The sequence below is a fragment of the Dothidotthia symphoricarpi genome (assembly GCF_010015815.1).
Source record: "Dothidotthia symphoricarpi CBS 119687 unplaced genomic scaffold P153scaffold_3, whole genome shotgun sequence".
Classification (NCBI taxonomy): domain Eukaryota; kingdom Fungi; phylum Ascomycota; class Dothideomycetes; order Pleosporales; family Dothidotthiaceae; genus Dothidotthia; species Dothidotthia symphoricarpi.
In genome coordinates, this window is record NW_022985010.1 from 899,258 (window position 1) to 915,342 (window position 16,085).

General features: G+C 51.3%; 4 protein-coding genes across 4 annotated transcripts; 3 read left to right on the forward strand and 1 right to left on the reverse strand.

Moving 5' to 3' along the window:
• Nucleotides 1-3,045: 3,045 nt before the first annotated feature.
• P153DRAFT_381859 (nuclear matrix protein) lies at nt 3,046-5,208 on the reverse strand (the record flags this gene model as incomplete). Its single annotated transcript, XM_033670081.1, has 7 exons — nt 3,046-3,385; nt 3,443-3,756; nt 3,838-3,990; nt 4,041-4,649; nt 4,697-4,815; nt 4,868-4,946; nt 4,993-5,208. 7 exons carry the CDS (start codon nt 5,206-5,208, stop codon nt 3,046-3,048), a joined length of 1,830 nt encoding a protein of 609 aa, XP_033527816.1.
• Nucleotides 5,209-5,651: 443 nt separating this feature from the next.
• On the forward strand, nt 5,652-6,508 carry P153DRAFT_373041 (Swi3-domain-containing protein; the record flags this gene model as incomplete). Its single annotated transcript, XM_033669436.1, has 2 exons — nt 5,652-5,960; nt 6,011-6,508. The coding sequence occupies 2 exons, from the start codon at nt 5,652-5,654 to the stop codon at nt 6,506-6,508; spliced, it is 807 nt and encodes a 268-aa protein (XP_033527817.1).
• Nucleotides 6,509-6,852: 344 nt separating this feature from the next.
• P153DRAFT_373042 (antiviral helicase) lies at nt 6,853-10,991 on the forward strand (the record flags this gene model as incomplete). Its single annotated transcript, XM_033669437.1, has 6 exons — nt 6,853-9,540; nt 9,588-9,864; nt 9,914-10,101; nt 10,151-10,330; nt 10,387-10,853; nt 10,958-10,991. The coding sequence occupies 6 exons, from the start codon at nt 6,853-6,855 to the stop codon at nt 10,989-10,991; spliced, it is 3,834 nt and encodes a 1,277-aa protein (XP_033527818.1).
• A 1,255-nt stretch (nt 10,992-12,246) lies between these two features.
• P153DRAFT_381862 (ARM repeat-containing protein) lies at nt 12,247-15,864 on the forward strand (the record flags this gene model as incomplete). Its single annotated transcript, XM_033670082.1, has 10 exons — nt 12,247-12,336; nt 12,393-12,471; nt 12,528-12,988; nt 13,044-13,228; nt 13,281-14,470; nt 14,525-14,656; nt 14,705-15,250; nt 15,307-15,476; nt 15,526-15,643; nt 15,698-15,864. The coding sequence occupies 10 exons, from the start codon at nt 12,247-12,249 to the stop codon at nt 15,862-15,864; spliced, it is 3,138 nt and encodes a 1,045-aa protein (XP_033527819.1).
• Between the last annotated feature and the right edge of the window lie 221 nt (nt 15,865-16,085).

The following is a 16,085-nucleotide window of genomic DNA, read 5'->3' on the forward strand; positions in this document are numbered from 1 at the left end:
GTTTGCTGATGACAGAGTATGTAGCACTCGAGAGGATCTGCTACGACCAGCAGATTTCGAAAGTGCCGAGGTAAAGAGCCTTGCAATTGTTGGAATAAGGAGGCTGTTGTTGTACCCAAGATAGAACAGGACCGGGGACGTTCGGTGCAACGTTCGCTCGAATTAAAATTATTGGGACGTGATACCATGGGCCGAATAAGATTGACGCCGGCCGAGGATACTCGAAGCTCGAATGAGCAGTTGGCTAGCTTGAGACGAATGAAGAATATACCCTTGGTCGATGGTGGGCAACGTTTTGTAAGAAGAATCAAAGACCGTCTGGCAGGCGAGAGGACTAGATGGTTCAGACAGAGAGGCTTGATGGTACTTTACTGTTGGCGAACAGGATGGATCGGGGGTTAAGAACAGTATGAAGACTAGGGGAAACTTCGCGGGGACTATGGCGTCTCTTGGGGAGATATGATATCCTTCGTGGATGTGGAATCGACCTGTTACACGAGGGACATGCGTGACTAACGTCAAGGGCTAAAAGAGACGAAATACTTCAGGGCACAAGGATGCGGTAGCTCGGGACGTGGGCCTTCAGTGAAGCAAAGGCGGGAGCGGGCGAATCCACGGCCACTTGATCAGGTGTTGTAGGAGCCAGGGTGCCCTCCTTGAAGCCGACAGCGAGCAATGCATGAACATGGAGGGCTGAACAGGCTGCGTGCAGTAGACCAGGGCCCGTGGAATAAACCGCCGACAAGCAAGGAATGACTAGTGGCGTCGAGCAATCGACCGTCAAGGCAGATGGGGACACCACAATTGGCTTGATGCATGGCCATAGCACAACGGGAGCCCCAGGGACCCGCAGTGTAAGAGACAGGGATGATGCACAGGGTACAGGCTCGGCAACGCTTGTTGCGGGGTCCATGCTGTCGTTGCTGCTTTAGTTCGTTCAGGCCGGGCGGACGAAATGGTGGTGGTCTGGCTCGGGTTGGGGTGGTGAGGGTGGGACTTGGGTGGTAAGTGATGCGAGGCGGCGTGTGATGTGCAGCGGGCGCACTCTATGCCACTGTCGAGCCATAACCGACAGACGTACCTACCAGCGCTCGGTTGGTGTCTCTGAACACATCCTCCTCGGACTGTCGTCTCGTAACGGTTCTGGCCCACGAGATTGCGTCAGGCACATGCGGCCTCAGCCTTGCGAGTGTTTGGAGCCGCCCATCGCGCCTGCTGTGATGCATGAAGTTGCATGCACACACACACACACTCACACACACACACTGGGGAGACTTCAGCCGACATCGTAAGCGTCGGGCAGCGAACTGTTTCTAGCTGGCTCTGTGCATCTGGTCCTGTGCACCTGCGCGATCAGTCGTAGTGAATAGTCGAGCGCCTAGCGAAGCACACTGCCAATGAGATGAGCGTGCGACGAGCGAGCGACAGATCTGGGTGGACGATCCAAACGGCGAAAAGCTCGGCCCGCTAAGGAAGGAAGGCTCCGTGCAGCGGGCAAATACGAGCAATGATGTTTCTCGAAGTCTGTCTTGAGTGTAGTGCAACGCCGGCCGTCTGTCGGTGGCGGCTTGACAGCGGTAACCATCGCCGTGACGCAGCTCTGCCTACGAGCCCACAGCGAGCGTGTGGGCTGATGCTTGTTTCGGTGGACCGCGAGCCTGCGACAATGTCCTCATTTTGTTGTTGTCGTTCTCCGCAGGGACCGTCAGCCCAAGCCGTATTCGCAAGGAACCCATGCTGGTCTTGCAAAAGGTAGTCGCGCGGTGATCGTCAGCACCAGTAGCCCAACGCAGATAATCCGCCGTCCATGGGCATAACCACGAGAGAGCTGGTTAGGTACAGGCAGCAATAACAACCAGGCACTAACTACTACGTAGTCCTCGGCACGGACGGGCACATTGCCACAACGAGCAGCACACCGCTTGGTGCGCCCGTGAAGCACACGGGTCACGGCTAGTGTTTTGGGTCGCCGTTTCGCAACTACGCAACAACACACGCTTCTCCAGCCTACGCAATGCTCAAAAACTAAGCCGGCCGAGAACGGCCTTATGGGTGCTGCCAAAACATTGCCAAGCCTCGCTTCTCCCACGGAGGGAGCGGAACAGTAAAATGACAGGAGAAGCACTGGCGAAACCGCCACCGCTGCCCAGGGACTATTGGTGGAAGAGGAACTACGTGCGGGTTTGATGGTCGCATGGGTGTCGAGGTCGGCAGACAAGCTACCTCGGAAACAAGCCGGTTGACCATGTTGCTGAGATGCATGGATTTCGGCGGCTGCCAACTGACAGTGTTTGGAAATAGACTGCCCGCTCGCGTCCTGCTGTGATTCGGCCCTTGGCACAAGGACAATTCTACCGACTTGTCAAAAACACAGCACAATGCTCTGGCGCAGCGGACAGCGGCCGTGACAGGTGATACAATATCCTTTCATTTCATTTCGGGATGCTGCAGAATCGCCCATGAACGTGGAACGACCGCTGATGACAACACACTGACCGATGAGTTTCAACTTCCGAATTCGGCCTCATTTGTAACACGGCCCCATTGTTCCGTCCGCTCGGCAGTTGCTGCGTGATCCTCATCTCTCGAGCGTTAGAAAACACCACGCTGTTAGTCAGGAACGACTCCGAGGTTGCTTGGTCGTTGGCGTTACACCAAAGCATAAACCGGCCAAACTGTTCGGGGCGTTTGCACGTCGTCCGAGACGCGACGCTATCTTCACATTCTGCTCGCGCCGCTTCCGCATCTGAATGGTCGGAGCGTTGCAAGTCTAACGGTACCGGTAACGGCTGTACTAATGGGCTGTTCACATCGCGTAGGATTTAAGTCGCGTCGATACCTTGAGGATCGACCCGGTACCTAGATGCATGTCGACTGGCCCATCAACTCCATGTCCCTCGCGTATCCACAACATCCTTTCACAGTAATACGCCACAGCCCTCCCCGTACTGCACGTCGTCGCGATGAGAAAAGCTTGAAATGAAGTATATGCTTCAAGCTGTCGTCCATTTCATGCCTATCCTGCCCATGCGCCAGAGTCATTGGTCACTGCTCCGCCACCGTGTCCACAGTAATTTGACTTTGTTCACCGGCCCGTCCCTCCTCGATGCCATGGTCTCCACTTTCTAGAGAAACGCGTGCGGTGTCGTTACTCGTGGCCTCTGTTGAAGAACTCACCGAATGGAGTGCTTCCAGACCCTTGCCGGGGTCGATCTTGTCGAAAAGACTCAGCTGTTGCTTGGAGGCTAGACGAAGCCCTCGCCAGACGTAACTGGACTTTTTGTCTTCCAATTCACGCTTCACTTCCTCTGTTCCAGCAATCTCCAGGTCCAAATCTGTAGTTTGAACCTTCTTCGCGTACGACTCTGCGTTTGGTACATTGAACCTGACTAGCGTAAGAAAATGATAAGAGCTTTGGCAACCAGACAAACGGGGATCATACCTGTCGGCTTTGCGGAGCTGTGAGAGTCCCTTTTCTGCCTCAGTATTACGTAGGAAGTCAAAGGAACTGCCAACGCCTAGTGGCTTAGGAGGTCTTTTCTGACCCACTGCCTTTTGTGCCCCAGACCTTGCCTCGAGAAAAGCCTTTGTAGGAACCCTGTCGCGGGTGAATGGTTGACAGTTCTCCATCTTCCATCTAACCCAGTTCTTGTCGCGAGACAGCACAGTATCCACCATACGATAGTAGAACTTGCCGTCTGGGCCCTCCTGCAGGTAATTTGCGATAGTGGTTCTGATGCCCGATGCCCATGCGGTCTGTGCTCTGAGGTCAGTCGAGACTGTGATGATCGTTGCTGCTACAGAGCAAGAAAGAGTGGAGAGATGGGGCAGACTCACATCCTCGTCGCGGAGCGTGAAATCATATTGCATTGCTTTTTGCGCATTCTGATACAACGCCTTGTTCTTTGACTTCTCCGTTAGCGTCAAGAGGAAGTCGACGAGTATCAGCGCTTGAACAAGAATATGACGTTGGAAAGCGAGATCGCTCAGCTGGATGTAGTTAGTCCCTGGCTGTCAACAAGAGTGAGGCAACTACATACCTCAAGCTTGAACAAGTCACGGCTCGTGAGATATTTAGGATTGAACGTGTTTGCGAACGCGTCATAGTTGTCGTCTGACCGTGGCTTTGACCCCTTCTTCCGATCAGAGTCTCCGGATTGAATAACCTTTGGTACCACCTTGAACTTTGCAAGTGTGGCCTCTAAGCTCTTCTGGAAATGCTTGAACTTGTCCTCTTCAAAGAGACTGGGAGGATTTGAGAACGAGTGCTGTAGGGACCAGAATACTGGGTAAAGAGCATCGATGTCCATGGTAGCGGGTTCGTCTTTGTGGTTGTCGGAACCCCCAATCTCCACTGCTTTGTCGTCCGGCTTCGACTGGTCGTTCACAACAGCCTCAGACTCATTCGTGTCGACTTGCATAAGGTCCGGGCTTACGTTTGACTCCTTCAAGTAATCCTCGAACGTTGTCACATTCTCCACATGAAATTCTCCACGGAGGTTCACTGAGCTTTTGTCTCCGAGCGGGAAGCTCTGGAACATGAAGATATATACGCGCCCACTAAACACTGGGTCTTCTGCGCGAGACACCCTACGAAGCAACTCGTTACACAGCCGAAGGATGACTAGGTCTTTGTTCTTGGAGCTGATCTGGAACATGGTCAGTGTTATTATGTAAGTAGGAGAAAATGACTTACTGCAATAATGGCCTCTCTTCGTGATTCAAGGAAGCTGAAAGATTTGTAACATTCCTCAATAGATTGACTGTCGAGCAATTCCTCCATGAGCAGCAATGTTAGCTGCGGCGAACAGAAATCTATCCTAGTCAGATTCGTCTCATCTTCAACGGCAAACAGCACATTACATACCACGATCGCAGCAGTATTGTATGATATCGAACAGATTCCAGATGGTTACGAAGGAAGGCTCGTCGATTTTACTTGCTCCCTGTACAAATGAGCAAAAGGATACATCAGGATGGCGATGGACTGACAAGATTCGCATAAAACACATTTCGTGCCGCACTCTCCACTGCAAGTTGCTTCATGCCTTCTATATCACCCAACAGAAGCTCATTGTCAGGCACAAGTTCCGAAACTTGTAGTGGTGGATCGATTGAAGTACTCGGTTTGACAATGCGTGCCCGTCGCAGTAAGTGATTCAACCTCATCACGACAGGATTGTCGGAGTCAATTTCAGGAAAAACCATTGTGAGTGTGAATTGAATATAAAGATGGATGCTTTGGTAAGTAGAAACCCGTCGATGGGTTCGCTGGCGAACGAGACAAGGGTGAGCGCGTATGGGTTCTTTTAGAGTTTACACCGCCCTCAACCACACTAGTCAGTTTTGCGGTGCCGTCGGCTTCTATTACTGTGGGGAGTAAGAGCAGTCGTGGTTTATGATATTCGTTGTTCGTTGTTAGACCCTGGTTCCTGCGCTGCAACAAATGGAATCCAGAGCTTTCACATGTGCCAAGATCCTAACTACATCCAACTAGCCCAAATCGTCCAACGCGTCGCGTCGCGTCGCGCGGCGCGTCAGACGATGCACTTAATATCTTCCAACTCTGGTAGTTGGTAATTGCCTCACACAATTTGCGAGCAGAATCGACCATCTCGTCTTTATACCTCAAGTGAGGTCCTCCATACAAAATGGCACAACAGAACCCTCAAGTGCGCAATGCTCATTCGGATGACGAGCTCGACGATATTCTAAATGGCTTGACGGATGGCCGAGACGCCACGAGCATCCCCAATGATCAAACGCAACCAGAGCGTCCTAGCAATAGAGAGTCTGATCTTTCAGGGGCAGGACTAGGCATCGACGAAGAAATTACCATAACGAAGAAACGTATACCAATACCAAAGCTTAACGAAGAGAGGCTGGCGTCAGATCCAGGTATCCCGAGGCTAAGAAAAATCTCGAAAGAGCGTTTACGCTTTAAAGGAAAAGGCCACGAGGTAACAATGTCAAGCTAATATATGTACTACGGTCACTGATTATATAACAGTATGGAGACATCGCTCGCATGCTGAACATGTACCAGCTGTGGCTCGACGATCTATACCCGCGCGCCAAGTTTGCGGATGCCCTTGCGATAATCGAGAAGGTTGGACACACGAAGCGGATGCAGATGATGAGGAAAGAATGGATAGATGAGGGGAAACCAAGGCGCACTACAGAGCGCGATGAAGAGCATATCGACGAACTCCCAACGAACGATGACCCAGCACAACCTGGCACGGATGATATGCAAGGTATAGAGTCGAATATGGATGCTAAAAGTTCTGAGACTATTCCAGGAAGACAGGATCAAACTGAGGGCCAGTTGGGAGATGTAACAGCGGGTGACGATCCTGACGAAGACGAGCTGGACGCACTGCTGGCAGAGAGCACACAGCCGGATACTGCAGTATCAAGAGCATTGCCTTCTCGCACAGCAGCGTCTAAAGATGATCCGTTCGCTGATGAGATGGAGGCCATGGCTGATATGGAGGACATGTGGTGATTGCATCTTGTATCACGATCAATCAAGGAGTGCTCTTAGAGATAGGCCAGGATTACGACTTTTTGCATCGACAGTGCGGAGTTTAGATGGTTTTCGAAGGGTTCGATGGGCTCTGTTTCTTGGCTCCTGCCAACCACATGCAGGTACCAATGCGTGTCTGATCGTTAATTAGATCTTCGTGCCTGATGATGTTGATGTGCGGGGGATTGCCCCGCCGCGGCTAAGTGGGGCCTTCCTAACGCGAAATATGATTTGGCCTAACTAACAACGTCATCTAATACACCACCAAAGTGCCACACACTTACGGACTGCCGCACTGCAAACTTTACCCTCCACATCCAAGCATGGAGGCTCTATCTGCAGAGCTTGACAAGCTCCGTTTAGGCTGCAGTACTGGTGACGACGGCACTGGCTGGATAGACACTGTTGCTGGCGAACAGCAACCACCTTGGCGTTCACGAAAAACTAAAGAAAACATCAAAAAGGAGCTGGAAACAGAGTTTTTGACACCGTCACGTTCGTTTAATTCGGAGTGGTTGAATCAATTACAGCAGCGGTGGGATGCGCCAACCAACTATCGCGGCCTTTTCCAGATCGCCCCAACCCAAACTCGCACAATCATCCGCTTCACCCGCGAAGGACTCGAAGGCCGCGTCACGGGGTATAAAGAGGTCACCGTGCCAGCAAATTCTGCGACAGCTAAGAATTCGACATCCCTCCTCAGAAAGCCTGCCAACAGAGCCGAGTTTGTTCGTGGCGCGGCTGGCTTCTTCCCCTTCGCTCCCGGTGGACTTGATGGCGTAGAAGCAATCGCAGCCATCGAGGATGAAGCAATCCTGCAACAGGAGAATAGAAATACACGAAGGTCTGGAGGTCTTGATCGAGTTATCAACTTCAGTGCCGAGGGCGGTCTGCTCGAAATACCCCCTGGCTTTACACGAGGGCTAGACTTTGATAAAAAGCCTGAAACAGATGCCAAGACAGCAAAGGAAGTCGAAGATACTTTGGGAGAAGCGTCAGCGCCTGCCAAAGATGTTGACACTGACGAGGAAGACGAGGCAGATGGAGTCGAAATTCTCAGGGAAGATGGTCAAAACTCTGGAGAAGAGGAAATTGATGCTCTTCTCCCGGTCGAATTCCCTGCTCTGGCCCCTCACGGTCCACTTGCATTGGGTGCTGGAAGGAAAGGAGGTCGGGAGTGGGCCCATATGGTTGACATCGACCGAGAGATCACAAACTTCCGCGATCTAGTCCCGGAGATGGCGCGAGAGTATCCCTTCGAACTTGACACTTTCCAAAAAGAAGCTGTCTATCACCTTGAGCACGGTGATTCTGTCTTTGTTGCTGCCCATACATCTGCTGGCAAGACAGTCGTTGCAGAGTACGCCATCGCCCTAGCCATAAAACACATGACCAAGGCCATATACACATCGCCCATCAAAGCTTTGAGTAATCAAAAGTTTCGGGACTTTCGTCTCACTTTTGATGACGTGGGTATTCTCACTGGAGACGTGCAGATTCGACCAGAAGCCAGTTGTCTCATCATGACTACGGAGATTCTGCGGAGTATGTTGTACCGTGGGGCAGATCTAATCAGAGATGTCGAGTTCGTCATTTTCGATGAAGTTCATTACGTCAATGATGCTGAAAGAGGTGTTGTATGGGAGGAGGTCATTATCATGCTTCCAGAGCATGTTACACTCATTCTACTTTCAGCTACCGTTCCCAATACGTATGAGTTCGCCTCGTGGGTAGGTCGGACGAAAAAGAAGGATATTTACGTTATCTCCACGCCTAAACGACCCATTCCTCTGGAGCATTACCTCTGGGCCGGCAAGGGAATGCACAAGATCGTTACAGCGGACAAGAAATTCATCGACCAGGGCTGGAAGGACGCCAATGACGTCCTGTCCGGTAAAGACAAGGTCAAGGCACCGCCAGCCGCCAAAGACGCTCCGACTGGAAGAGGTGGCGGCGGCGGTCGTGGAGGCCAGAACAGTCGAGGAAGAGGCCAAGCAAACGGAGGACGAGGCGGCGCGCCTAGAGGTGGAGGTCCACCAGCCAGTAGAGGACGAGGAAACATTGCGAGAACTGGGCGAGGAGGCGGACGTACGACGGCTGCACAAGACCGAAATATCTGGGTGCATCTCATACAGCACCTCCGGAGCAAAGAACTTCTTCCAGCCTGCATATTTGTGTTCTCAAAGAAGCGTTGTGAAGAGAATGCCGACGCGCTTTCGAACATTGACTATTGCACAGCTGCAGAGAAGAGTGCGATCCATATGACGATTGAAAAGTCTCTAGCAAGGCTGAGTCAGGAAGACCGACTTCTTCCTCAGATCAAGAAATTGAGGGAGCTTCTCAGTCGAGGTATCGCTGTTCATCATGGTGGTATGCTACCCATCGTCAAGGAGGTCGTCGAGATTCTCTTTGCAAAGACGTTGGTAAAGGTTCTGTTTGCTACAGAAACATTTGCTATGGGACTCAATCTTCCGACTAGGACCGTTGTCTTCTCTGGTTTCCGCAAGCATGATGGACGAGAATTTCGTGATTTGCTTCCTGGAGAATACACACAAATGGCTGGTCGCGCTGGACGAAGAGGTCTGGATACAGTCGGTACAGTGATCGTCTGTGCACCAGGAGCCGACGAAGCACCGCCAGCTGCCAGACTCAGACAAATGATGTTGGGCGAGCCAACCAAATTGAGATCCCAATTCCGACTCACGTACAACATGATGTTGAATCTTCTACGCGTCGAAGCCCTAAAGATTGAGGAGATGATAAAGCGCAGCTTCAGCGAGCACGCTACTCAAACACTGCTGCCGGAGCAGGAGAAGAAGGTCAAACTTTCTGAGGCGGATCTAGAGAAAGTCAAGCGCGAGCCATGCGAAATCTGTGATATTGACATTGAGGCATGCCATCAGGCATGCATAAACTATCAACGCTTGACCAATGAGATGCACTTGAGTCTCCTCAACAATCCAGTGGGAAGGCGAGTAATTGGAAGGAACAGGCTGATTGTCTACAAGAAGGTAACATTCCATTTTACGCGAAGTGGATCACATGCTGACACGTTCAGGACGGTGTGCGGACAGTGGGTATGCTTGTTCAAGACAGTATCACCAAAGGCAACGAAGCTCTAGTCAAGGTCTTGGAGATCGCCCAACCCCAAGATCGTAAAGCCGACGACCTTCTGCCATATCTGGGCTTGTTCGTACAGCTCTTCAGAAAGCTGCCAACAAACCCGAAGGACTTGCTGCTCAAGACCTCGTTCGTACCTCTTAGCGACATTGAATGTTTGACCAAGACTATCATCGATATCCCAGAGTCCGTGCAGAGTCTTAACAAGCGCAAAGGTACGTGTCTTCCAAACCATAGGAATCATATACTTACATAATACAACAGACCTTCTGAAGTTGGCAGAGGACCAATTTTTGCCATTGTGTAATTCGTGGAACTACTCCGATTGGGACGAGTACGATTACAGTCGTATCAAGAGCCTTAAGTTCCGTGAATTGGCAGATGCTCGTAAGGCAGAAGGAGAGAAAGCGGTCGACAAGAAATGCTTCCAATGCCCGAACTTCTTGAAACACGTAAGCCTACGCTCTGCCTAATATGTTGATCCTCATGCTGATTGTACAGCTTGCCATGGAACATGATCAATGGGTTATCAAAGACAATATTGTCCAACTCCGACAGCTCATGTCGGACCAGAATCTCCAGCTATTACCTGATTACGAGCAGCGAATTCATGTACTCCAGGACCTCGGCTTCATTGACGAGGGTTCAAGAGTAGAACTCAAGGGCAAGGTGGCCTGCGAAGTATGAAAAATCACCAAACCCCCGTTTTACAGACTATTTGCTAATTGTCACGGTAGATCCATTCCGCTGACGAACTTGTTCTCACAGAATTAGTATTGGAGAACGTTCTTGCTGAATACGAGCCAGAAGAGATTGTGGCACTCCTCTCCGCATTTGTCTTTCAAGAGAAGACCGACGCTGAGCCTACGTTCACCGCAAGTCTTGAACGTGGCATCGCCAAGATCGTAGAGATATCAGAAAAAGTCAACAAGATTCAAACCTTACACCAGGTAATCCTATCTGCCGACGACTCAAACGACTTTGTGAGCAAGCCTCGCTTCGGCATGGTCGAGGTAGTGTACGAGTGGGCCCGCGGAATGTCATTCAACCGCATCACAGATCTGACCGACGTAATGGAGGGCACTATCGTCCGCGTCATCACTAGACTGGACGAGACGTGTCGCGAAGTCAAGAATGCAGCCAGGATCATTGGCGACCCGACGCTGTTCCAGAAGATGGGGACTTGCCAGGAACTGATTAAACGGTATGTGCTGGCCTTTCTTTTTGAATTTGCTTTGAGAGACATGACATGGGCTCCTGGTTGTGTCGTTTGTTGAGGGCATGATGGCTAACGGTATCGTGAAACAGGGACATCTGTAACTGCGCGAGCTTGTACTTGTAATGGGTGTTTCGGATGTTGCAGGCACTATGGCTGCTGAAAAGTGTTTGGAATTTGTTATGTTCATCAGCCTTATCTTGGCTATAGGGTTACTTTTGTCGGCTTGAAGTCTACAAGGTTGTCGAGCATAATGATGTACGACCATTCCACGACTTGTATGCTCTGTTACACGGTGTTAGCATAGCGTATGGTATGGCATGGCGTGGCGTAGCAAAACTGGAGTTGGTGTCGGATGTGGCATGGTCGGGTACTGCGATTTGTAGACGAAAAATTACTGGCCCACAAGTGTTGATGTCTAAGCGAATGGTCTTTGCTATTTCGAGATACTATGTAATAGCAGCAAAAACAGATATTCCGATGTGCCGTTGCTTGAGACATGAGAGTCACGAAGGCCTATACTTTGGAGCTCTTGAAGGTGATCATGGATTGAGGGAAAATGACACCTAAAAGTGCTTGGGCGAAGAGACCTCAAACTTAGTAGAGACTAGGCTACTTGTAGTGTGGCTTTCGCAATTGACTATGAAGGAAGGCGAACCTAATGGGTTAGATGATGAATGGTTAATTAACGACAGTTCTGAAGTGAGGACATTGCGGGGCAAGGTTGTATGTTTGGCGATACCAACCTATGTACATAGAAAGTGGGGTGATATGAGGGGGGTTTCTCCTTTGAACACACCCTTGGAAGGTAAGAATTTTGTGTGAGATGGCTACCTACATATTGACTCAGGCTGCAGGTACAAGTGCGGGGAGACAGCCACAGTTTGCGATTGGGCAGCCACAGCAGTTTACACCTCGCATACTCTGATCGAGGAGATGACACTCGGACTATTGGACTAGACATATTTGAAAAAGCTGACAGCTTCTCCCCAAATGCGCCGTCAAGTGCAACGGCAGAGAGCAGCAAGCAAGCAAGGGTTTGGAGGTGTGATTTCCTGGACGCGCATTGGCCACGTGCGCGGCAGCTAAGCGTGCTAAGCAATTCCCGTTCACACAAAATCTACAGGCGTGAGCCCCTCCAACATCCCTCTAAGCCTGCACACGCTGGACGCAAGTTGCCGGGCGCGCACAAGATCGAAGAAGCACGCGTGCCTCTGGCCTCTCCTCCCTCTCCTCCCTCTCGTCGGCCCCTATCTCTCCTGCATTGCCAGCCAGGGCGACGACGCAGCAGCGGTAATCATCTGAACCCCACCGCCCTCACCGCACGACCGTGACAGCTCCCGCGGAGACACCGCACAACCCCCCACCACCAATCGCGAATATGGATGTAACCGGCTTGCGGGACCGCATCCAGGCGACACTCGACCAGAACGCCGCCATCAGACAGCAGGCCGAGCTTGACCTGAAGCATGTGCGTGTGCTGCGGACACCCTGCGCACAATCTCGGGTGTGCTAACTCGAGTCTAGGCCGAAGAGCAGGTGGGCTTCACAGACGGCCTGTTGAATATCCTCGAGCAAGAGCAAAACCCTGCCGTGCGGTTGTCGAGTAAGAATGCGCCTACGACCATGACTGGGTGCCAGTGTGCTGACGCATGTGTGCAGCCGTCGTCTACCTCAAGAACCGCGTCTCCAAGGGCTGGTCGCCCGCCGAAGAGTACAGCCAGGCCAGGCCCATACCAGAGGACGAGAAGACGTCTTTCCGCAACCGCCTCGTGCCCGTCCTTGTCGCCTCGCCGCCGCCAGTGCGCGTGCAGCTCATCCCCACCCTCCAGAAGATCCTCGCATACGACTTCCCGCAAAAGTGGCCGAACTTCCTCGACATCACAATACAGCTCCTGAACGCCGGAGATATCGCATCGGTATTTGCAGGTGTGCAGTGCTTGCTGGCAATATGCAAAATATACAGGTTCAAGTCGGGGGAGAACCGCGCCGACTTTGACAAAATCGTTGCCCTGTCTTTCCCACAGCTGCTCAACATCGGTAACTCGCTGGCGAACGAGACGAGCTTGGAGGCGGGAGAAATACTTCGCACAGTCCTGAAGGTGTACAAGCACGCCATCTACGTAAGGAGACCACTTACAGAGCGGGTTGTGAGCATGGACACTGACTGAGATTTAGTTCGACCTCCCCGCTTCCCTTCGCGAGCAGCAGACCATGGTCGGCTGGTGTACTCTGTTCTTGACTGTAGTCGGCAAGGAACCGCCAGAGACATCTCTACCCGAAGATCTGGACGAACGCGAAATAAACCACTGGTGGAAGGCAAAGAAGTGGTCATACGCCAATTTGAACCGGCTATTCGTCAGGTGCGTATCGTCCAATCTCACATACACGAAAAGATACTAACTATCTGCTCAGGTACGGCAATCCATCGACCTTGGGCAAGAGCAATGAGATCGACTACACAGATGTTGCCAAGAACTTCATCGCCAATTTTGCGCCCGAGATCCTAAAGGTCTACCTCCAGCAGGTGGAAAAGTGGGTAGGCAAGCAAGTGTGGCTGTCCAAGGCCAGCTTGTACTACACTCTCAACTTCCTCGACGAGTGCATCAAGCCCAAGTCCATGTGGACTTTGCTCAAGCCACACACGGATAACCTCATTGCGCATCTTATCTTCCCTGTGCTATGCCAGTCAGACGATGATATTGAGCTTTTTAACGAGGAGCCGCAAGAGTACCTGCACCGGAAACTGAACTTCTACGAGGATGTGACGGCACCCGATGTCGCCGCGACAAATTTCCTCGTAACCCTCACCAAGAGTCGCCGGAAGCATACCTTCAGCGTACTGAACTTTGTCAACGAGATGGTGAACAAGTATGAAGCCGCGCCAGACAACGAGAAGAATCCAAGAGAGAAAGAAGGTGCACTGCGCATGATTGGAACACTTTCTGGCGTTATTCTGGGGAAGAAGAGCCCGATTGCAGACCAGGTCGAATACTTCTTTGTGCGCCACGTCTTCCCTGAGTTCCGTAGCCCTCATGGCTTCCTCCGCGCACGCGCATGCGATACTCTGGAGAAGTTTGAACAGCTCGATTTCAAGGACCCGAACAACCTTATCATCATCTACCGCAACATTCTGGAGTCGATGGCTGACCCCACCCTCCCAGTCCGCGTCGCTGCAGCCCTAGCACTCCAACCCCTCATCCGTCATGATATTATTCGAACTAACATGAAACAAAACATTCCTCAAGTCATGCAACAGCTTTTGAAACTAGCCAACGAGGTGGACGTAGATGCTCTTTCCAACGTCATGGAGGATTTCGTCGAGATCTTTGCACCAGAACTGACTCCTTTCGCGGTTGCGCTCAGTGAGCAGCTCCGCGATACATACTTGCGCATTGTTCGCGAACTCGTGTCTAGGAACCAAGAGAAGGGCGAGGACAGCGAGTATGGGGATTTCCTGGATGAGAAGAGTATCACTGCGCTTGGTGTACTCCAGACGATTGGTACCCTCATTCTTACGCTCGAGAGCACGCCCGACGTTCTACTACATCTGGAGACTATTCTCATGCCTGTGATAACCATAACACTTGAGAACAAGCTTTATGGTATGCGATTCCACAGAGTCCATTGCAACCGTTCTCACGTTAACCTCTTTGCAGATTTGTACAACGAAGTATTCGAGATTATCGACAGCTGCACGTTTGCCGCTAAAAGCATTTCACCTACCATGTGGCAAGCATTTGAGCTGATACATCGGACATTTAAGGCTGGCGCTGAGCTGTATCTTGAAGGTAAGCTGCTATTTCCGTGTAGAATCTTTCGTCGCTGATCGTGCGTAGATATGCTGCCCGCTTTGGAGAATTTTGTAAACTACGGAACCCCAGCACTGATTCAAACCCGCCCATATCTCGATGCCATCGTCGACATGGTACGAACAATCTTCAAAGATGACAAGGTCGGAGGCGTAGACCGCATCTGCGGTTGCAAGTTGGCTGAGATCATTATGCTCAACATGCGGGGTCATGTCGATGACTACATGCCGGAGTTTATCGCACTGACCATGCAGGTCCTCACTAACGACGAGCCAAAGGTCAAGTCTTTGAGGATACACCTGATGGAGGTGCTCATCAACTCTATTTACTACAACCCTGCATTGGCACTCCATGTGCTCGAGACCAACGGCTGGACAAATAAGTTCTTCAGTTTGTGGTTCTCCAGCATCGACAACTTCACCCGAGTACATGACAAGAAGCTGTGCATCTCAGCTATTTGTGCACTCCTGACGCTGAGGGCCCAGGATGTACCAATCAGTGTTCAGCAAGGCTGGCCGCGACTGCTCCAGGGTATTGTGCGGCTATTCCAAACACTTCCTGCTGCGCTGAAGAGTAAGTTGCATCCTTATCAACGTTTTCTCTGATGGTTGTGTCTAACAAGTACATAGATCGTGAGGACGCCAAGAGGGAAGACAATTTTGCCGAGTTTGCCAGTGAAGAATACGAGGAAGAGGAGGACGACGAGTGGGAGCAGGAAGCTGACTGGAACAACGAGGCTGATGAAGCAGAGGACATCAAGGACGAAAGCGCTGCATATCTCGAGTTCCTCAACGAAGAAGTAGGATTTCTAACACAGCTAGAATCTTCAGTTGCTAACGAAAACCCAGGCCCAGAAATTCACGTCTGTTGATGACGACGAAGATGATGAGCTTGAAGAGGAGAGTCTACTCGAGACGCCACTCGACAAAGTTGAGCCATACGGCATGTTCAAACACGCGTTGCTCCGTATGTTGCCACCCATCTCAAATCTGCCGAAGCCTGCTAACAAGAACCCTTCAGGTCTTCAACAAGAGCAGCCTGCCCTCTACGAAAACCTTACAAAGAACCTCAACCCTGAGGAACAACAAATCGTCCAAGGCGCCGTCCACCAAGCTGACCTCGTTGCCCAAGCTCAAGCTGACGCCGCTGCCGCCGTTGCAAACGGAGCTCCGCTACCCCAGGCGTAGACTGCCAAGGGTTAGCTGATGAAGCAGTACTACCATACATGCTTCCGGGAGCACGAAGAAAACTATAGATAGCTTGTTCTTTCTCCTATGAGGCATCTGGACTCTCCATTCCCATCTTCTGTTTTAGCGAGCATTACCATGGCACGTACCTCCTGGCGTTCTTTGGTGGTTTTTTTCTTGGGAGATGAGAGATGTGAAAATGGCAAGGAGGTTGGAATTGC